The sequence below is a fragment of the Hirundo rustica genome, chromosome 5 (assembly GCF_015227805.2).
Source record: "Hirundo rustica isolate bHirRus1 chromosome 5, bHirRus1.pri.v3, whole genome shotgun sequence".
Lineage (NCBI taxonomy): Eukaryota > Metazoa > Chordata > Aves > Passeriformes > Hirundinidae > Hirundo > Hirundo rustica.
The window spans coordinates 48,851,779-48,873,665 of record NC_053454.1 but is presented as its reverse complement, the minus strand read 5'-3'; the positions used below and the strand labels follow the sequence as shown (position 1 = coordinate 48,873,665).

At 40.2% G+C, this 21,887-nt stretch overlaps 1 protein-coding gene across 2 annotated transcripts; it reads right to left on the bottom strand.

Annotated features, from left to right (window-relative positions):
- Window positions 1-3,030: 3,030 nt before the first annotated feature.
- On the bottom strand, window positions 3,031-21,584 carry LOC120753464 (sodium/hydrogen exchanger 9B2-like). 2 transcript variants are annotated; one of them, XM_040065721.2, is made up of 12 exons: window positions 21,446-21,584; window positions 18,782-18,881; window positions 17,426-17,606; window positions 15,955-16,125; window positions 13,221-13,363; window positions 11,324-11,451; window positions 10,250-10,425; window positions 9,624-9,730; window positions 8,335-8,484; window positions 5,972-6,080; window positions 5,674-5,810; window positions 3,031-4,728 (listed from the first exon to the last, which is right to left on the bottom strand). In XM_040065721.2, the coding sequence occupies exons 2-12, from the start codon at window positions 18,869-18,871 to the stop codon at window positions 4,489-4,491; spliced, it is 1,632 nt and encodes a 543-aa protein (XP_039921655.1). In that variant the 5' UTR covers window positions 18,872-18,881; window positions 21,446-21,584; the 3' UTR covers window positions 3,031-4,488. The 2 variants fall into 2 exon arrangements, with proteins under 2 accessions (XP_039921655.1, XP_039921654.1); XM_040065720.1 differs by having other exon boundaries at window positions 17,426-17,609; window positions 21,446-21,583.
- Window positions 21,585-21,887: the final 303 nt, after the last annotated feature.

Genomic DNA, 21,887 nt, shown 5'->3' with positions numbered 1-21,887 from the left:
TGCAAGAGCAAGTCACAGTTCTTTTGTAGAAAAAACATTTTAGTAATCTCCATGAGATAATAATATAATGAGAATCAAAAGCAAGATAAATCATAATGTCCTTGCATTTCAAAATCTGTCAAGGTAATTCTGTCTCATGTCTGCAGAACCTTCTCTAGAAAATCTCAATTTACTAATCTGTTCCATCTAAAGTCTACACAGATAGACAGGTAAGAGCTTAAGTGCCTGTACAGGTCTGTAATCTCACCAGCAACTGAGAGGTTGAACCAGCGACCTGACTTTTCTTATCTAATTGGGAAGCTTCACACACAGGAGAAAATTTGCCCTACATGCTAATAAACACCAGAACTGAGGTCATAGGACCAGGTCTTCTGTCTTGATGGAAAATCTGGGGAAACTGAAATCAGTATATGGTAACACCTATTTAAAAGAACAGCAGTGTTTTCATAATTAATTTGAACATGGTTATAATGGACTACAAATAAACTTGTAAAACAGGTTTCTGACTTGGAGCAACTACTATACAAAGTAAGTGTAATTAAAGTGCAATTGACCAAAAATTTGATCTCTTGCACTCTTTATTTAAAAAGCAAGATACAGAAATTGTAATCCATTTTGTGGCTGTATTGCACCGTGACTGTTTCACAGTTAATTTTAGACTTCAGTTTAGATTCCATAAAAAGCTCCACTTGGTTGAAAAAGGGAAAGTAAGCAGTGATTATATCATCATGTCCCTGTCCCCTGGCCTGTGTGACTCCCTGCTTGTAGATAGACAGAATTGTCTTTTCCCATATGCTGCCTGCTATAACTGCTGGATGCTGGCTGCTGGGAATGTTTTCTGCTGTTAGACCTTTCTGCAGAGGTTTTTGTAACCTTCTGGAACAGCAGGCTCAGAGTTCCCCCACACTATGCCTGTGATAATGTCTCTGGTTATCAGTTAGTGCACATTGTGCTCTTATTTTATTTCCTGCAAATAAGAGAGTACCATGGCACAATGATTTTACTGGCTTGAACTTATGCCTTATTCAGTAATGATTTTCAGGGCATTTTGTTAAAAGGGAGGTGGTCTTTAATGTCATGCTTCACGCATACTCTGATAAAAATTGAAATTGAATCTCTCAAAGTTAGTTGCTATTTAGAAGCAGCTGAAATTGTCATGATACTTACTAAAAAAACCCAGTCTCTTAAGTTCTTAGTCCTGGTATATCATTTCATGAAAAGATGTGTTTTCTTCCTTTCTGGAAGATGAGGAAAAGGAACATTATAAAGCATTAAAGCTTTTCATTTTAGATCTGCAGGTATATGTAATAGCTCCAACCTAATACTTTCTAAAGATTTAATAAAACCTGTGGGAAAGGGGTCTCATGAGAAATACCCACATAAAATGGCAGGGAAAGAAAAATTGATTCAATCTCAGATTAGTAAAAAAGATGACAAGTTTTCATTGGTATATGTATTATTCAGGCACTCAGAATTGTAGAAGTGATCTGATGTATAATTGAGAGCACACTGAGTTTAAGGGAACAGGTAAATCCCATTTATGAGATGCTGTTTTGCGGGTGAGGAAGTATTAGAGGCTATCACAAACAAGAGCTCTTCATGAGACGTTGGCTTTTGTACTTAAGGTTGTGTCCAAATTTAAAGGGCTGTAATCATTACAACATCACACTTTTGTTACTGAACACATTCCAAATTTGGTGATCCTTGTGGGAGGATTCTACTTATAAAACTTCACCAAAAAAGTGAACTCCTGTAAGTTTTACTCAAGCGGAACTATTTTATAGACAGTCACTGATGAACTGAACACTGTATTTCCTCATTTTGCCAGTTAGCTTTACCAACATTTCAATTTCCAAATACTTAACCTCCTATTAAAATTACAGGTATTTCACAAAATCATAGGATCAATGAGGTTGGAAAAGACCTCTGAGATCATTAGATCCAACCTATGACCACCACGTCAACCAGACCATGGCTCTCAGTGTCATGTCCAATCTTTGCTTAACACCTTCAAGGAAGATGATTCCAACACCTTCCTGGGCAGTCCATTCCACTGTTTAACAACTCCTTCTGTGAAGAAATTCCTCCTAATGTCAAAGTTAAACCTTTCCTGGTGAAGTTTAAGACTCTGTCCTCTCATCCTGTCACTTTGTGTGATGAGAAGAGGCCGACCCCCACCTGGCTACACCCTCCTGTCAGGGAGTTGTAGAGCAGTCGGGTGCTCCCTGAGCTGCCTCTTCTCCAGGCTAAACACCCCCAGCTCCCTCAGCCACTCCTCACAGCACTTGTGCTCCAGACCCTTCCCCAGCTCCGCTGCCCTTCTCTGGACACTCCCCAGCCCCTCAAAGTCCTTCTTGTAGTGAGGGGCCCAGAACTGCACACAGCTCTCGAGGTGTGGCCCCACCAATGCTGAGCACAGGGGGACAATCCCTGCCCTGCTCCTGCTGGCCACACCATTGCTGATCCAGGCCGGGATGCCCTTGGCCTTCTGGGCCCCTGGGCACAGCTGGCTCACGTGCAGCCGCTGTCACCAGCACCCCCAGGTCCTTTTCCTCTGGGCAGCTTCCCAGCCACTCTGCCCCAGCCTGTGGCACTGCCTGGGGTTGCTGTGACACAAGGGCAGGACTCGGCACTTGGCCTCGTTGAACCTCATTCCACTGGCCTCAGCCCATTGATCCAGCCTGCCCAGATCCCCTGCAGAGCCTTCCTCCCCTGCAGCAGATCAATGCTGCCACCCAGCTCGGTGTTGTCCATGAATTTACTGGGGATGCGCTCAATCCCCTTATCCAGATCATCAGTAAAGATACTGAACAGGACTGGGCCAGGGGGACACCAGGGGTGCACGTGAAGTAGGCAGAACAGGCACAGAAGTCCAGGTATGTCACAATAACAACCAAGCACAGCACCCTTAACCATTGCTCCAGCTTCAAACCCATCAGGTGCAGTGTGAAAGCATCTTCCTTTCAGGTCAGGAGATGAACTGAACTAAAGATGGTACATTCCTGAGGAAGCAGAGACAACAGTAGTGTGCACAGTTAGAAAAATATAATGTACTTGACAACTGTTAAGGGAAAACTTACCAAAGAATTTCCTGGTATTTTTATCATTGTGTTGAAACTTCAGGCTACGAAATTTAAGTATTTCTCAGGAAGCTTTGCTTAGAGAGTAAGGCTTATAGAAAGGCATGCATATTGAGCTGTATACAGGTCATCTGTATGGCATATAACTCTCTGCAAATAGTACACTGTCAACATTAGAAGTATTTAAGTAATTAGAAGTATTTTTGTACATTTTTTGTTTTGGATAGTAAAAATTTAAAAGCTAAACCAGAAATTATTTGTTCTTACTACTGCCAAAATATAGACACCATCAAATGTATTCTACACAGTATCCTGTAAAATGAGTTCAGTGAACTGTAGTGTAGAAATCTATAGGCGTACATTGTCCGCCTTCAATACAGGCACAATCTAATAGCCTTTCCTAAAAATAACTAAGTAACTTCCAGTTTCTGAGGGATGTTGTACTGACCCCTTGCCTCAGAATGGAGTTACCAACAACTTACTTGGAGCTAGTTACTTATACAAAATGTAGCAGAAGCAGACAGATTTGCTGGTATCTGTCAAATGGTACCAAACCTCAAAGGCAAGAGCAGGATTTTTATCAACAGAGGTTACTCCTGGCTGCAGGACAGCATCCCTCCCTTGACAGCATGTTGTGTGAAGGCTGAGGTACACAGGTGAAGAAGCAGCCATCCCAATCCCATACAACCCTCCCCCAGTCCTTATAGTCATCTCATAACCCTCATCTCATTTTCAGGCTCCGTCCTTTTTTCTGTCAGCACCAACATCTCTATTACCACAGTCTACGATGGCCCCAGCTGTCTCTTTGAGCATGTTTGTTGTTCCTTGCTACGACCAGAGCTGGCAGTCCTTGAAGGCACAAAGGAGTGCCTCAGCTGTGAGAAGAACACTAATAGGAAAAGGCAAGTTTTGGAACGCAAATGAGGAAGGAGAGGGAATCACCAACCTATAGCAGGACTTCTTCACTATGTTTCAAGCAATCTCTTACTCGGAAGTTGCTTTCTTTGAGTTGTGGAACTTGTCATCTCACAGCCCAGTTTCAACCATCAAGAAGTTATTCAACGTAGTCTCAATTTTTTTCTGTTTATATTCTACCCCATGACTCTACTCCATGCCTCAACAATTCTGACCCTCTCCCTGGCCTCACCTCCCACACATTTCAAGTAACTCTTGACTGCTAACTTCTCAGTGACTCACTGCCAGGTCACCTCATTCACTGTACGTTCAGCTATTTCATCTCAAGGCACCATCATCACATAAAAATATTTTATACAACTCCACCAGGGCTGCTTTAAAAATAGCAGGGGTAACTGATAGTTTTAGGTTCCTCCAGCAAGATCAGCGACATGCCATCTTTACTCAACAAAAGTGCCAGGGTTGAAGGACAAGACTGCTGTAGTTGTCTGTCTTATGAAGGTTCACAGGCCTCTGCCTCTTCTCCAACCTCTGCGCCTTCCTCATCCTCCTTGCTCTTTGTCTGAGCCTTCTGCAGAAGTCTGGGCCCTGCCAAGCCGATAACCAGGGCTCCAATTGGAGCAGTGATCAAGATGGCCAAGAAAGCCACTGTCAGTACATCCATTCCATACTTTTCCAGTTGCTTGTCTTGATGTCGTCTTGCTGTATCCAGGGCAAGAGAACCTATTGCAGCCTGGATGGAAGAAAACATTGCTGAGATGGAGCAAGTAATTGTTAGCACTGAATGAGGGAAAAAGGGAACCTATCAGTCAACATTTCACATAACTTTGACATTTTTAGTACATTCAACCCATTTGTTTCTAGGCTTTACATAGCAAAATAAATACTATATTACACCTATGAGAACAATTTTCACTTGACTACGCTTGGAATTTACTAAGCTAATGAGTTTGTGTGGCTTCCTCCTGTGAAGAACACTGCTTAGCTGCCATTTTATCTACATTTCTGGAGAATGTGTGATTAATGAAATAGGTCCGTATATTGTGTATTGCAGCTGTTAAAATGCCACACTTGGAGAATGTATCCTCCCAACAGTCAACTAGTGGCAGCTTCTGAAAATTTAATTCACTCATCATGTAATAAGCCTTGCCTGTTTTGATTATTAACTTTTGTTTGCAAGTAATCATGCTACTGAGGCAAAGTCTAAATGACTTTATAATCAATGAAATAAAGGATCAGGAATGTAGCCAGCCTGAGGCATCTCTATTAATACAGCTCTCAGATTACTCCTTACCAAAATAATCACAAACTGAAACCTGTTCTGAGTCCTGATGTGACTGTCCTTGCAGACACTTCATGTGTAAGGGGGAAATGCTTTTACCTTTGAGAGTTCTTAGAATCTGTATGTGAAGGTACAGTAATCAGCAATGGCTGAGAAATGGTTACATTTCCTGTGGTATATGTACGATTCCCTGCCATTATTAAGAGTAAACCCAGGATGCAAGTCTCCACACACTTTTCAAGCAGTTAGTGTGTCTTAGAGTATGAACAGTCAATATACTACACTCAGCTGTTATTGAGCCTGAACCTTTCCCTCCTTATTGCTGTGCAAGTTACAGGGAGCTTTGCTAAAGAAAATAGATTTGGCCTGGAATCAAAGTGGTGTTGGATTGTTTACCTGGACAGTGGCTATGGGAATCCATGCCAGTGAGACAAATACCTTCTCTTTGAAATGAAACCCAGCAAAAGACACCATCAGGAACGTTGCTATGATTCTCACAACTAGTGCGATGCCTAATATAGCAACACAGAGCCCTGCAAGAGACAAACACTTCTCATTACTTCTCTGCATAGCTGCTTATGGTTTTTTGATATTTTTGGGGGGGGTTAGCCATAGTTTGTTTTATTTTAGATTTCTTTATAGAGATTCTTTTGAAGCCAGTAATGAAAGCTAGATAATTTTTGAATGATCTTACCAACAGTTTCAGGCCTAAGGGATGTAATGGATACTTCCACTCCAATTAAACCAAAAAGAAAAGGTTGAAAGATATTCCATGCAACTGCCACAATTTTTTCTATTTCCCTCTGCAATACAACAAACAAACAAAAAAAATCTGTAAATTCACTAAAAGATAGCCAAGCAAACACAACAGTTAAGTAATCATAAGACAAAGTGAAAATGTTTCATAAAGACTGTCCAAAATTGCTCCTCTTTCTTTGACCTAATACTAAAATATTCAAAACCAGCTGCACACCTTTTGAAGGTCAGACTGCATCCAGCTGTCCTAGTAAATAAATATTTGATGTCTTGAGAGGAAAAATAAAAAGCACCGATGTTTGAACAGTAACAGAGCAGTTTGCAGACAACAGAAGGAAAATAAAGCATTGTTGATTTTCAGTATTTAGAAAGATGTAATTTCAACAGCTTTGCCATGAAGTTTCTGAGCCTTTGGGAACTGCATGCCTAAGCACGTTCTTCTATTTGTAGCTGAGCAGAGTCAGGCTCTCCCAAGTTTCAGTCATGACCTAACTCTGTGCTGCACTCAGTCAGAGGCCTCTCTCCATGTCAGCAGGAGCAAAGTCAGTCTGAGTAAGTCTGAAATCACATACCAGGAACAAGTGCTGAACTTTCCACTGTGTGGAATATAGTGTATAAAGGCAAAACCATCTTTTCTCCTTCATGTTTGAAATTGACACAATTTTCCTAAAACTGCTGCCAGGATAAACAGGAATTTTCCACTTAAATGAAAAAGGTACACATAGCATATCAAATAGCACTTGTCTTTTAATTAAGGGGGTTCTACAGTAGCAAATGAACCTTCAGGCTGGAGCATATGGAAAGTCTAAGTGGAGTGCTCTGTCACTCAATAATCAATCCAGGGCCCAGACATGTCCCATCCTTGGTATTCTCTTTGGGACTGATCCTGCAATACCTCTTGCTCTTCTGTCAATGGAATGGTGGGTAATACAAAAACTTCTGTAACCTTAAGGAAAATGAGGTGGAAATGTATATATCTAAATATTTCAGCCTATTTACTGCCCATTTGACTGTCCAAGAATAGGTTCAATGTTCATTGTTCTCTGTAGACAGTGTTTGTCAAGTGCCTTCCACCATGGACAGTGGGAGGCAGTGACCTTTGAACAGCTCAGCAGGAAAAGCTGGGTAATATATTGAGTACACAGACACCTCTCTCTCTCTGAGAAAAAAAGAGCTAAGGCATTTGACATCAATATACTTAAGGCCATGAATCTTCATTCACGGATCAAAGGAACTTAAACGAAGCCCATATAGATTGCATATACTCTTTTAAATTCCTTCCTCCTGAAATGGTTTAAAAGCTTTTCAGTATACAGCTTGATCACTTGTAATATCCTTAACTAGTTAAGTCCCAAGGAGAGTTTTTCATCCTTTAAAATTGGTCAATCTTAGTTTCTTTTCATTGTTATAACAAACCTTGAGATCTTAGTAAAGTCAGGAGATAATAACATGGACTCTACTATATCTAATCCCCTTTCCTTTTTCTTCCCCTTCTCCCCCTGAATGTCACAAAGCTATAGCTGTGGAGAGAGAGATGCCCTCAAAACATTAAATGTAAATGGTATCAAGCAAAAGATGCAGTCAGACATAGCAAGGTACAGAAAGACAGTGAGGAAGCAGCAGTAAGATGAAGTAGGCTAGTACCTAAGAAAAGGTGATTAAAAAGCAGTCTTTTGTATGGTGTTTTTATGGCCTTACATCATCATTAATTGTGTGCACCCTGCTCTCTAAGTTATCCAAATTACACTGTCTGGGATTCGGGAAAGATGAGAGAGGATAGTTAATCGCTGCTTTTCATTTCACCACCTCCAAACCACAGAGGACAAACCCTCAGGGTATTCAGGCCATGTCCACAACTGGATCTTGGACACCTATCTGTAAATTTTACAATAAAGGGACTGTGTACAGACACTCACAGAGCTGGGAATTAAAGCTTTGGATTGCTACTGTCAAGTGCCTTCACAACTAACTTCACAACTTCATATGGCTTAAGATGTCTAAGAGAAGCTGAGCATTTCTCTATCAGTATACCAGGCTCTGTATTGGCATACATATTGCTCTAATGACATACATGGTAACTTTCTGGCATGGGAAATGCTGAAGAGTTCCAAAACAAATGTAGAATGTGCAGATTGGTTTGTTTTTTTTTTTTTTTTTTTTCTTGTTTGTTTAAATTAAATCTGTACACCCTCTAACGCTTCACAAATATACCATTACCACTCCTGACAGAAATTCAAGCTTCTGCCAGGCTGTACATTCACCAGACTCTGGATATGGTATGCTTCTTATGTAAACATTTACCTTTTCATCAGACCATCCCACACCTGCAACAAAAGCTAAGACTAATGTGCAGAGCCCTCCTGATCCAGGGAAGCCAAAGTAGATGCTGCCAAAAACAGCAAACATAGACAGTCCAAGTACAAAATATGATCTCTTCCATGCTAAAGATGCCTACAGCCAAGGAAAGAGACAAACAGAATATTAATTTCTTTCAGAAATGGGGAAAAAAGTTACTCCTGTTAATTCTGAAAATAAGAACTTGAAAAGAAAATTAATAATTTTGAAGGAATCAAAGCTTTCGAGTGAGACTTCAGCTGCTCAGTTGGATTGAGGACTTTTTTTCAGACAATAATCTTAAGAATACAAATTTTGAAAATGTAATTTTTTTTCCTCTGCCCAACCAAATTCTTATTGCCATTAGGTTATTTTTATCACAAGGAACATGATGCTCTGTTCCAGAAGCTCTGCTTCAACTTTGTGATAGCAGGATTTTCTACCCGTGTAGTCAAGTATTACAGTAGTTTATCCAAGGAAAGGTGAAATCTTTGCCACCAGATGTTTTTAAGGACAAGTCAAACATTTGCCAGTTTTATTTCATTCAGTCTTACAGCAGACAGTTATCTACCATTGTTCCTCAATTGTGTCTAACTGTTTAGCTCTTGTATCACACTTCTTACATTATTTAATAAGAAAATTTTATGCCACTTTAAGGGCAATAGATTCTCTGAATAGTGACTTCAGTAGTCCAGAGCACATCTACATTCTTCCACAATTTTCTCTTTATTTAATTACCCCTTGATAGAAAATTCATCTACCACTTTCTATAAATGTAATTTTTATGGAAATTAACACATTCTAATTAATACTAATGATATCACCAAACACTTAAAACCTCTAATACATCTGCTTTATTAATTTTTAATCTTAGGCCTAGTGGGTACATCTTAAAGAAGTGAACGTGTCCTGCATCAATCTAATAAACTATTATTTTACTGTCTGAAATGGGTATCAGACCCTTCCTCCATTTCCACTACTTTCAATGAGAGCAGGATGGTGAGCTGGATTCTGAACTTCCATCAGGAAGGACTATGAGATCATACATTATTATTGGTGCAGTAAATAAGTAATCACCTTTAAAACACATCCTCACTTGATAGGTTTTGCAATCTGGAAGCTGCTAGCACTGTAAAAAGCTTTCTCCAAAACCAACTTCACATGAAGCTTGGAAATTAATAACTAAAGAAAATAATACCTTAGCAAAGAATCATTTTATTATAATATTTTTTCTTTTCTTTTAACTAAGTTTTTACCTGATCATGGCTTGGGAAATATCGAATAAACATTCCCAGAATTCCCCCTGCTGCTATGCCAACAGCAACCTCCAGCACTCCACGGAGCACATTGTACAAAGTAGAACCTGTTTTGCAAAAGAAAAACGTGTTCAGTAAGCCATACACAGACCTTCACTCAAACAAGCTCTAGACCTCTGAGGGTGATTCCAGGACAGTGTCTGCTTTAAATTACTTGGGGCAAAGGAGTTCAGAAGGGAACCTATGGGCCTGAAGGAACTGGATGGTGCAACTTTCTTTCTCTGGAGGCTCATGCCAAGAAAGTGTGCAAGAGAAGTCAGAGAAAGAGCCACTCTAAGAACACTGCCAAACCCAGTGAAATTTCAAAGCATTATGTTGACCATGCAGGGCCCAGACTTGGCAGTCAGGGAAAAATGTTCTCTGAAAGTTACTGTGACCCTCAGCTCACAGCTGACAATGTTACACTAGCTTTTGAAAATGGGAAATTTCTATCTCAGTATTTAAGGCTATACATGAATTTTATAACGAGATGCTATTAAGTCACAAATCAGTCAATCATAACAGAGCACACATTCTCCAAAATATCACTGTTCTGCATTTCATCATGAACAGATTAACCAGCATACCAGAGGAGAAAGCCATCCCAAGGCAAGTGTTGAAGCCTGTGATAGCCAGAATGTCATCAATGCTGCCAGCTGCCATTAGCAAAGTTGGGACACCTTTCTCCACGCCATATCCCCCAGCTTGTAAAATCAGCATGGAGGGAACCACCACAGCAGGGGAGACTGCACCTAGAACAAAACTGAAATCACATAGGTTCAGCATCTCAAAAAGAAAGCACTGAACTAAAAAAACTTCAAAATGTTCTGACCATAATTCTTTTGAAGTATAAGTAAGTAGACCTTTATGTAAAGTATTCTCCTAACCTTTCCACTCTAATTACAAGCAAGGATGTTTCTATGCAGATCTGCAATCAGCTCTTACTTTCTGCCCAACTCAGTAACGTTAAAAGTAAAGGGCTCCACAGACCAAAACTGAGTCTCCACTGCAGGCCAGTTATGCTCCCTGACAGATGCCTTGATTGTCCCATTTGGAAACCTGTTTTAGACGTGATTAAGACTCTGTAACCCATTTCCTTCTCATAAAATTCAGTGTGTGTCTGAGAAGGAATTCACCCATTCTGTTGTAGTGTATGAGTCTGGCCCAAGTCCACCAATTTAGACAGGACTAGATGGAAAAAGTCTTCTTTTCAAGGATGTTACTCTAGAATATACCATGCCATAACCTTATCCTTGACTTGTGACAGAAGGCTGTCCTACATGCATTTCTCTACGTGGAAGTTCTGAATTCCAGTATGAAAATTTTTCAAAATGTGGTATAATTTTCTTTCCCTAAAAAGCACCCTGTGTTGTGGTTCAAGACTCAGGGACTGCACTACCCTTCTTCCTTCTTCAAGTACTTAGGTCACAAACACAGAAGAGTAATGATGCAACTACTCCTCTGCAGCCTGAAAACATGACCTTTAAATTAGCCACAGAGCCAGACACAAATGGTAACCAAAAGACCACAGAGGCTAAGCACAACTTCCCAAATGGCATTGAACTGAGGTCTCTGCTTGGCACAGAAAACTACCTTGGATCGTTTAGCTGCAGCCTGAAAACCAGCACTTTTGTCATACAGGAGAAAAGGCAGTACATTACCCCAATATAAATCCCCATTGCCATGGCAAATGCAGGAACAAGTAGGCAAGGACAGCAGCTGTGCCTGTTTCTGAGAGGCATGGTCCGAAAGCAAGCCGTAAACAGACAGCTTTGAGCTTCTTAAGAGCCTGCAATCATACAGGCACAGGAGTGTCAGTACCCTTGGCTTTACAGAGAGGAAAAACATTTACAATCTGATCTGACTTGTTAAAGAATCTTGTCTGAGCTGCACTGTAGGACAAGACACGGCCTACACTAGAGATAGGCCCAAGCCCAATCGGATTTGGATATAAAATTTGAGTGTGGCAGTGAATCTAGGTTTGACAAGGTTCCTGAATGTCACGGGAAAGAGTAACAGAAAATTCTGTTTGGCTTCTTGTCAAGTGCTCCATCTACAAATGATTTTACTATAATCCCAGAAGATGCATGAGCACTCCCAAAAACTGCCCCAAAATCTATGAACAAATGACGCAAAGTTGTAGAACGACATCAGTTTGGCACAAGGAGCCAAGCATCTTTCATCTGTATCTCACTTGATATTCAGAGATTAGGCTCCTTTTGGCTCAGCAACTTTAAAAAAAAATTCTAAACTAGCACATTTGCTTGTGACCGCTGGCTTTAATAGTTAGTCACAAACATGAGTCTGCTAGGACAGGTTCCTAATTTTGACATGGAATATTAAAATAAGAGAAAGGGAAAAAGAAGAAGAAGAAGAAGAAAAATCAGTGAGTTCCACTTTTTACCAGTCCAGGGTTGAGCAGAGAAACAGACTTCTTTGTCTTTACAGTTTCAATTACATGAGGAACAATTTTAACTCCACCAAAGCATTGCCACACACAGAGTGCAAATGACAGTTTCATTGCCACATGGAAGAAAAATGAGTCAAAAAGGAAGAAGTTCCCTCAGCAAAAAAAAAGTTGTCATGAAATAGAAAGAAAAGAATTGCAGTCTCACAGAACTGGACATCCAAGCTGTGTCTAACAACACACATGCTCATTCATATAAGCCTCAGTGTCTTGGAAAATAAAATGATGATAACATAGGAAAACAGACATTTTTCAATATTGACAAAATGTTATTTTCCTAAATAACTGAAGCATTGGCAACTCTCTAGTTTTTCTTGGTTAAGAAAAAAATCAGTTTAGATGTTCTAAACTACTCATACTTTACCTAAGTTTTATATAAACTCTGAGTGATTCCTTCAGCAGGCAGGGGCCAATATGGTACAGCTTTACTTCAGCCTGCTCATTTTGAATAAACAAAACCTTGCCTTCATCAATTTATGAAATACCATGTTTCTTAGGGTGCAGAGACTATTTTCTGTTCACAGGACTGTTATGGGCTTCATTATAATGAGAATCATTGTTTCAGTAGTGCAGCAGGATTCATTTGCAATTAACATATTTGCATTAACATGGCAATGATTAAAAAAAAAGTAAAGAAGTCACACAGGGTTTACACTTTTTTGGTTGGTTGGGTTCTTTGGATTTCTGTCCACACAAATACCTTCTCTTTCAAGGACTGGGGATCCCTTCCATTACTTCAGATTTTCAGTATAAACTAACAGGGAGTTTGTCAGGGAGTGTAAACTTTTCCTGACAGACCATGACAGTGCACATATCCTCAATTTGTTCTTCTCACAGAATTCAGGAAATGAAAATAATCATAATACCAGTTTTCTTCAGGTTTGTTTTTTTATTGCTTGCCTACTGTACAAATCCAACTGCCAATATTAGCACACATATAATTAGACAACAGAAACTATGCTTTCTGTAATGATCTAATCTACAGATGCTCCAAGACTGAGCAGTTCCATATTTTTAATGGACCCAATTACTCAAATTTTTTTTTGATTGCTGTTGTATAGTCTGCCACACAGAAATGGCTGGTCCCATACCTTTGGATCCAGGCCGAGTCCTGCTCGGGTCAAGATAATGGAAAGAGCAATATTCCTCAGTGCTGCAGACCAGCGGAGGTTTATCTGGACAAAGTCACTGATGAACGGGGTATTTCGGATTAGGAAACCAGCAAGTAGCATCCCTTAAGTCAAAACAAATAGGCTCCTGTCAAATAATTCATTTTTATTGCACAAGAAAAGCTTGCATAGCACTCTTAAAGAGACACCATATCATGTTTTTAGGAGAGAAAAAGAAACAATTTGTATTCCAAATTATTAGCCAGGTTTTAACAATGGGACTGAGGCATGAGAAGAGATAAACAACACATTTGAAGCAGTGAAAATAGCCTAAGAGCACAGCAGATCACCAGTGAATAAATCAGCAGGATGCTGATACACAGTTTTAGTCTGAGTCAAAAGAATTTGGCTTTGTTTACCAGGTGCAGGTCATACCACAAGAAAAGACACCTCTGCATCGTTAAAGATTTTTTTTCTTGTTAGCTTGTTTTAATACAAAAATAGGAAGATCATCTAATATTGTGTATGTATCTCAGAAGTTGGGAATTGTTAAAAATCCTCTTAAGGGTAAGAAATGCAGGTATCACCTGGAACCATAATGCTGCATTCATTAGTAAATATAATCTAAACCAGCTCATTATGGACTAACAAGCATTTTAAAGTGCTCTGGAAAGGAAACTCTTACATGAAGAGGGGACAAAAAGGAGAAGGGAAATCAGAAACTTTGTCTTATTCTCTATTTGAGCTACCTGCAAGATACAACGTTTTACAAATATTAATAAAACTGTCCAGAGACTTCCTGCAAAGCTATCAAAGCCACAGCTCTGAAAGGATATGGAAAAGTACAGGAAAAGTTGACATTAAATATGGATCTACAAAAATTCACTGTGAGTCCTGATGATTCAAAGATACATTTTTGTGGCATAATTTTATATTAGTCATGTTTAGAAACAGGAAACTAAAAAAAAAGACAAAGTAAACAAATCAGTGTGCTCAGGTTGGTCCCAGCTCAGTGTGAGCCTTGACTGTCAACTTGATTTGTCCTGGGACACTCTAAACTTTTAGCCACAGTTTCTACCACCTTCTGGAAAAAAAACAGAGTCATAATTCATCTGTGGTACCTCATGACAATTATATCAGGCTGGCACTGTGATCACATGCTCTTTGCAATGTTTGCATGAGGTCCAAGTCACTGGAGCTACCCTGATCTAGAAATCTACTTAACAAAGCAAAGATGTCCAGCTCAAAGAATATCCTCATTAACTTGCACCATGCTTCCTGCTGCAGAATCCTCTCTGCAACATACACCTAAAATATGTGGTTGTTTCAGTACCAATTTTGCTCCCTTTTTCCTGAGAGAGAGGCTCACAGTAAGGTGCTAAACAGAATATTGACAGACATTGTCTATCTCGTCTTCTGTGTCATAGATTTCTCCAATTCTCCTCCAAGACTGGAGACCAGAACAATGAACTCTGTCCTAAACAACTCAAGAGACATGTGCTGTCATGCTGAAGTTTCTGTTGTCCAGTATTACCTGTCTGACAAGCAGATTCGTGCTCAACTCGTAACTTTTAGATACAGATGTAATTAAAAAACTCCCAGACAAGCAGAATCCAAATGGTCGGAAATACTTTTATTTGTTTAAGAGGGGTGTTTACTTAGGAAGGGCAGACTCCCTGCATGTGACATTCCGTGTTCATATTGCAGGCATGCAATATGCTATATGCAAAACCTCCCTTCCTCTCATTTGAATTTTTTTCCTCTGGTGAAATTAAGCAGCACAAGAGTGCACACTGCCTGGACAGAGCTGTGTGAGGAGCTGCTGTGTGAGGCACACCACCACTGCAGGCTACAGAATCACACCTGGGCACTGCAGGCCCACTCAGCAAAGGAGTTTTACTGTCTGTCAACAGCTTTGCTCATTTATGCACTAAACATAGCAAGGGGATGGGATACAGCTGGTGAGAAGAACCTGGAGCTTCATTTCCAGCTTCACTGACATCACAGCACTTCAAAATACTGTACTCATCTAAGCAAGTATAAAACCTCCTCTAGGAAAGAAACCTGAAAAGATTTTAAAGATGTCAGAATTAACATTATTTTCATCTCCCATTTCTGTTTTGCATTTTTATGTAAAATAAAATAGGATGTTGATGTGAAAAAAAATGAATCAGAATAATTCTGCAGAAGAATTTTTCCTTGTGAATTTATTTTCTCAGGTTTCAATTGTCTTGAGACAAAGGAAGAAGAAGAAAGAAATCCTTTGGACTACCAGTAGTGGGGAATTGCTGTAATGTTTTCTTTGGAAAATATTTTCATTGTGTGAGATACTAAAGAAACATCTCAGCAATAATTTTGCAAAGAGATTACTATTCTACTCTGAGATGATGTCTGGATTAAGATTCTTGTTTGGTATTATTAAACCCAGATTTTAAGTAACTGTGACAGAAGGGCCTGAAGGACAATAACTTTGAGTCTGTAGACATACAGTTATTTGACCCACAAAGAATTAAGATGAGAGCCTTGTTTAATTTCACCTGAGTCAGCCTGGGGAATTTTGCACCTTTTCAGAGAGGACCAGAAAAAGTCATTGGAAAAGCTACAGATTTTGAACAGTTAATTTGTTCCCAATCCAAACATGTCTACCATACAGATACTACTCAATGGTTTAAACAACACGAAATATGCAGGAAGAAAAGAAGGAAGGATATCTTACCCAGAAGAGCAGGGAGAGGGGGTAGTGTTCGTATTTTAATGAATCCAAAAATTTTACCTCCGATGACAGCAAAGAAATAAAGAAACAGAATTCCAAAGAGATTTCCACCTGGGAGACACTCAGCCCCAGTTATAGACCAAACCACAGCCCAAACCAGGATCACAAATGCAACTGGAACAAAATGAAAAATAATTACTATTTAATCATCTCCCAGAAACAACTTAGATCATATTTGTTTTGCTATTAAAGAAAAAAGCCATGACTTTTAGAAATGAAATTGCTTACCTTAAAAATCAGTTTAATCATAACAATGCAGTTAAGCTTTGCTGGTCCCCAAACTGATGTTCTGATTTTATGAATATTAAATACTTTAAAATTGGAAACAGGAACATCATTAAATATCAAAATAAATTTAGTGAGCCTTGGTCTGCTGTGAAAAGCACTTCACATGTTCCAAACGTAAAGTAAAGACTTTCACTACCTTATCTTGCATTTGCTTATCTTTCTTCAGCTACTTCAGAACCACAGTAAAATCTACTGCTGAACAGGCTAGCATATCTTCAAGCTGATGACTGTGGATCCAATCTAATTTTTAAGAGTTGAAGCATAATTTTTTGGCTGAATGCGTTTGTGCAATACATTGTTATCCCTGGGAAAAAAATTCTGAAGAGGGTTCATGCCTCTGGGACATTGGGAGTACAGATACTTCCCTTGATACAGCAATCAAAGCAGGATGATACAGAGGGGAAAATATCCTGAAAAATATTATGAGAACAGTGTGTGAAAGTATTATAAAATATGTGAAAACATTATGGTCTTTCAAGGTTCACAAATCTGTTCTGACAGTTGTCCAACGAGAACAGGCATGCATACATACAAAACAGAAGACTGAAGGAGAAGAAAAGAGTGTGTTGAATAAGTGTCCTGCATTTTCAGATTGGAGTTTTCTTAATCTTACTTGAGGGTGACAGGTGGCAAAGGAAGACAGTAGAATTCCAAGTGGCTGTGGAAGCAGTCAAAGACACATGAAATGTCTTCTGTTAGGAAAAATCTTAAATAATTGGCTAGGCAGGCATCTCTTCGGGGACTTTTCAGTTTAAGACAAATTCTAAACAAAATAGATCAGAGGGCTCTTAGCTTTGCAAGCCTGTGCTATTAAGGACAAACTATCAAGGCAAAAATTAGGAGGTCTTTCTTCGGATAAAAACAGTTTGCAGCGCAAAAACATACCTACCATAGTAAACAAATGAGACCGGATAAACAAAAACTCTACATTCAAACATTTGTTGCATCTTTTTTTTTTTTTTTTCCCCTCTCTGGCTAAAACATTCAAACAATGCTGTGGTAAGTAAAACACAGCTATTTCCATTCATTATTTTCAAGGACAGTGGACAGATATCATCCCATTCAGAGAAACAAGTACCTCATTTGCCATTTCTCATTTTAATAAAACTCTGTCTCTCTTACCTACCATTTGTCACTGTTTGGGCCAGTAAACCCTGAGGAGGACAAGCAAATATTTGCCTCCACGATCTTGCGGGTATTGAAGACCCTGCTGCTGGTTCTGGAGGTTGCTGAGTGCAGTGGTTCAGGAGAGCAGTTTCTTCTGTTTGTACATTCCCATCATTACCTTTGGCATCTGCTCTTGGTCCCTGCTGGATGCAAACAAGGAGACTCTCTCAGGAGTGGCAACTGTATGTATGTGAAGCAGTGTGCAACCCCTGAGGTCTGAGATGCACTGGATCCACACTGGCTACAGACGACTACATTAACTAAACAACCACTATAGGAATGTCCAGCTTTGACGTGTCTTTGGCATTTCTGGCCCTGTGTTTGTTTTCTGCATGGCACAAAGATGTGCATGTGAGAAATTGCAGGACATTTGCCTTTATATCTGCAACTGACAGGGCTCCTGTCCCAATAGATACAGCACCTGTGCAGTAACAATATTTGCATATTTGACAAAGAAGCAGGCCATGCTCAGCTTGTCTTGTGTATAAAACTACACATTTATTAATATTTTATACAATTTGATAAGGTTCTGCTTCCAGACTCGATTTCACAATACAGTTAATGATTAGCATCATTCCAATATGTTGGTGCTGTTAATATAACTCCTAAATAACTTCTGTTGCAAAGCCTTGAAGCAAAATAACAAAACAAAGATGAAAGAAAGAGCACAGCTGGCCAGCACAAGCTTTACTCACATGATCCATTGCTGGAAGTCTCAAGCTGGTTAAGTCAAAGTAGAGATGGAGAAATACTACACTGGGAGTTATTCCCTTGAAGTTCCTTGAAGCTGTTCTCTTATACTGGTACATCTACTTATCCATATTCATAACCAAAGCACTTTTTGACCATTTTTGGATGTGTCTCACTTAATTTTAGCATTATTTTTGACAAGTTAATCATCTGCCTTCCTGTATGATTATGCATGTCAGCATATTGTCATAATGTAGACATGGAATTCTGCCTATAATGTGGTTTGGCTCTTCTCCAGTAATAGTTCCACATTTCTGATTACTTTTCTGTTTCTTCCCTCTCTCTCTCTCTATATATATATAAATATTCCTTACTCAGAGTCACGACTGGAACACAAATCTCGTGAGCTTTCAGCACGGAGTTACTTGTTCACCCCATGGTTCCGTGATCACCATGTGCATAAAGATGTGCCATATAGACATCTATATGAGATATACTCAACACTATATGCTTACTTTTAAGTGCCTTTTACATTAAGAATTTTATTCTTAAAAAAAAAAAAAGGAAAAAGAAATAGGAGGGTTCTCTCTGATTAGAACAATACTTTGAGATCCTAGTTAATTACCTCACTTTGCTCATGCATGAGAATCATGCCATTTCTCTCACATACTGATAGTTCAGAATCTTCAGTGTCATTTACATCTTCCTTTACCATTGTTGCAAACCTAAAGAAAGAAATAAAGGTGGAAAAGTTAAAGAGAAGAAAATAACCATTATTTTCCAAATGGATGACTTCTCAGTGATGTTGTCTTTTCCCTACAGATCAGGTGGAAAAATTCTCTCAGCCCAATTTCAAATTTATTGTTTTTTGTGTCCCTCTGTATGCTGTACCTAAGAACAAGAGAAACTAACTGAATAACAGTATTAAGCTTAGAAATTCAAGCACAGGAAAAAAAAAAATCTGAGTTTTAGAATCACAATGATCTGTGCTAACCTCTTCATTCCTTCTTAAAAGTATGGCTGTAATACTTTATCTATTTATGCCTCCTTTCAGCACATAATAAAGGTTATTTGCTGTCAGCACCACTTAACAGGACCATTAGTTCTGAAAGTGTCCCAGGCCCTGTGTCCCTGTCAGTGCAAGTGACCATTTAATAAAGTTAGAACAACTATAGTTTCTAAAACTCTAAGGGGTTTCTAAAGCTTCAGGAGGGGTCACTTTCCCTCTAACTTAAGCCTGACTTATCCAGGTCGGTTTTCAGAGGAATTTTAAGAATGTGTTTCTGTTAGATCCTACTAGTTACAAACACATTGAATGAGTACCTGTGAAAGTGAAGATGCCTGCTGGAATAAAGATCAGGACTTTTCAGAGCTTGCAGCCTGATTAAACATGGCTTTTTTTTACTGATTATATCCCATGAAGATACTTCTCAGAGTAGGAAATAAGATCCAAGTAATCTGTGGATAATTAACACTGTATTTGCTCATTCTAACTAGTCTCCTTCTTGTCCCATAGATTCTAACAAAAGATAGGGCAGTGTACTGTTTTATACATCAGGTATTTTTTGGTGCACATATTTACTGTAGTTTCACAAGTGTGAGCCATCAAGGGGGGCAGGCATATATCTGGAAACAAGGCTTGATAGTGTTCTCTCTTACAGCAAGGGTTGACATACATTCTCCATCAGCTTTCAAGTCTTTTACATTGCTCTGGCCATACAAAACACCAGTGAAGTGAACCCAGAACTTCTGAGCCAAGAAATTCCTTCCTTGCTAGGGGATTGGAAGTAAGTCAGAGCTGATTCTCACAGTTATCAAGCCTCAGGTTTAAAATGAAATATTTGATATTTAGGAATGGCTGATACCATAAAGACAAGGGCCATTTTAATAACAATGAGGTTTTGTTTGAGCTGTTCTGATATGAAGCTGGCATGACCAAGGCATAGAAGAATACAGAGCCATAGGCAAACATTTTCAGTGCGTTCTAAGTTAATAGTTTTGCTTTTTTTCCCTTTCCTTTTTAAAGGCAAAGTGGGTTTTTTTACTCCATTTTCTGTATTTTTAATTAGTACTCTTTCTAAAATTAGTACTTTTCTGTGTTTTTAATTAGTACTTGTGGAACCAAATAGTTGTGAGTTTAGGGTTCTTGTAATGACATCAGTGAATACTTTTGGTTTGGGTTTTTTTTCACCCTTTCATCAGGGCTGGGAATTCACAAATGCCAGTCTTCCTAACTGGAATAAAAATTATCAGCAACCTACTAGCGCCTCCCTCCTTTGCTTCACCGACCACTTTCCCAGGGTGGATTTATGTACTTAATTTTGCACTTGGTTCGTGTGCAAGCAAAGGACAGAGGGATATTGTTCTCCATCCAGCTTTGCATGGGTAACATCCCAGATCAGTCACGTAACTGTTGACACAAAATACATTAACACTTCTGATAAAGGCAAGTCCACCTCAGCACAGCTTCAGCTCCTGAAAGTGCGGTTCACAGCAGCGTGTAGAACAGGAAAGATTGACTAAGCAGGGATATTGAATGTTCTGTTTAACAGGATGGAATGGTTTCAGGGAGTGAAAGGAATCTAACAGTGCTGTTCTTATCTGTTCTGTGGCAGGTCTTCACTGTGTTGGCAGGATCGAGAACCTACTTCCAAGAACTGGTCCCGTTGATCCAACGGACAAAGTGAGTAGTTAGCGTACTCATGTCAGCATGGGTCTTTTGGAAGTTCACAGGTTTTGGGTTTTTTGGGGGGGAGAGGGGTTTGGTTTTTCAATTTCACCTTCTATGCCAACAAAAATCAGAGATTGAGAAATCACTGGGTAGAATTTATACCTCAGGGTTAAGGCCTATCCCATGGAAACTAGCCAGTAACAGACCTATTTTAGTACCTCCCTGTAGAATACACTTTCTCGTTTTGAAAGCAGAAAGGTTTGTATTAGCTCCTCTCGTTTCAGCTGGTTTTGGATGGGTAGTGAGGGAGAGCTGACTGAGTGAGGGAGGGCTGTGCGTGCCTACCACATGAGCACTGCTGCCTCGGTGACTCTCAGCACTCTGCTTTGCACACGGAAGGTACAGAAAGCAATGCAAATGAAATACCACAAACACCACCAGAGCAACTGGCACTCAGAATAAATAACGATTAAAACACCCAAACCGTCATTATCCACAAAAAGGCGCTAAGTAAACCCGGGAGCAGGCTCCTGCCTGCCAAGCCTGCTCTCAGCTCCCACCCCCGCTCCCGCTGCAGGGGATGGGGATGCCAGGACACGGGAGGGGCACAAAACTCACCCGGGGCACGGCGGGGCCCAGAGCGAGGGACGCGCTCCCCGCGCTGCCTTGAGCCGGCGCTTCCCCGAGCCGGGAGCTCCTCTGGACCGGCCCCGGCTCCTCCTCCCCCGCTGCTGCTGCTGCCGCTGCAACAGGTCCTCCTCCACAGCCACGGCTTCCCCGAGCCGGCGGCCGCGGCTGGGGGTGCCCCACAGGGCCTCCCGCCTGCCTGGCGGAATGGAGGCGGAGGAGACTGGCCGCGGTCCGAGCTGTGGGGCTGGCGGGAGCCAAGGACCAGACCCGAGCCCATCCGAGGCTCTGGATACCCAGGGCACCCAGGAGGAAGATCCTTGTGTCTTTCATGGCCAGTCCCCCATGGCATTCAGTGCATCCGGTACGGAGGAAAAAGGCTTTCTCATGCGCGCTGCCTTTCCCACGGCTGCGGGAAGATGCGTGAGGGAGC

Excerpts from the sequence above, each read along its gene's own strand:
- LOC120753464 (XM_040065720.1), bottom strand. The coding sequence starts at position 18,871 with ATGGTAAAGGAAGATGTAAATGACACTGAAGATTCTGAACTATCAGTA. Across the intron at positions 11,452-13,220 it reads GACTCGGCCTGGATCCAAAG|GCTCTTAAGAAGCTCAAAGC; the intron begins GTATGGGACCAG and ends GTATGATTGCAG. Across the intron at positions 4,729-5,673 it reads TTCCCATAGCCACTGTCCAG|GCTGCAATAGGTTCTCTTGC; the intron begins GTAAACAATCCA and ends TCTTCCATCCAG.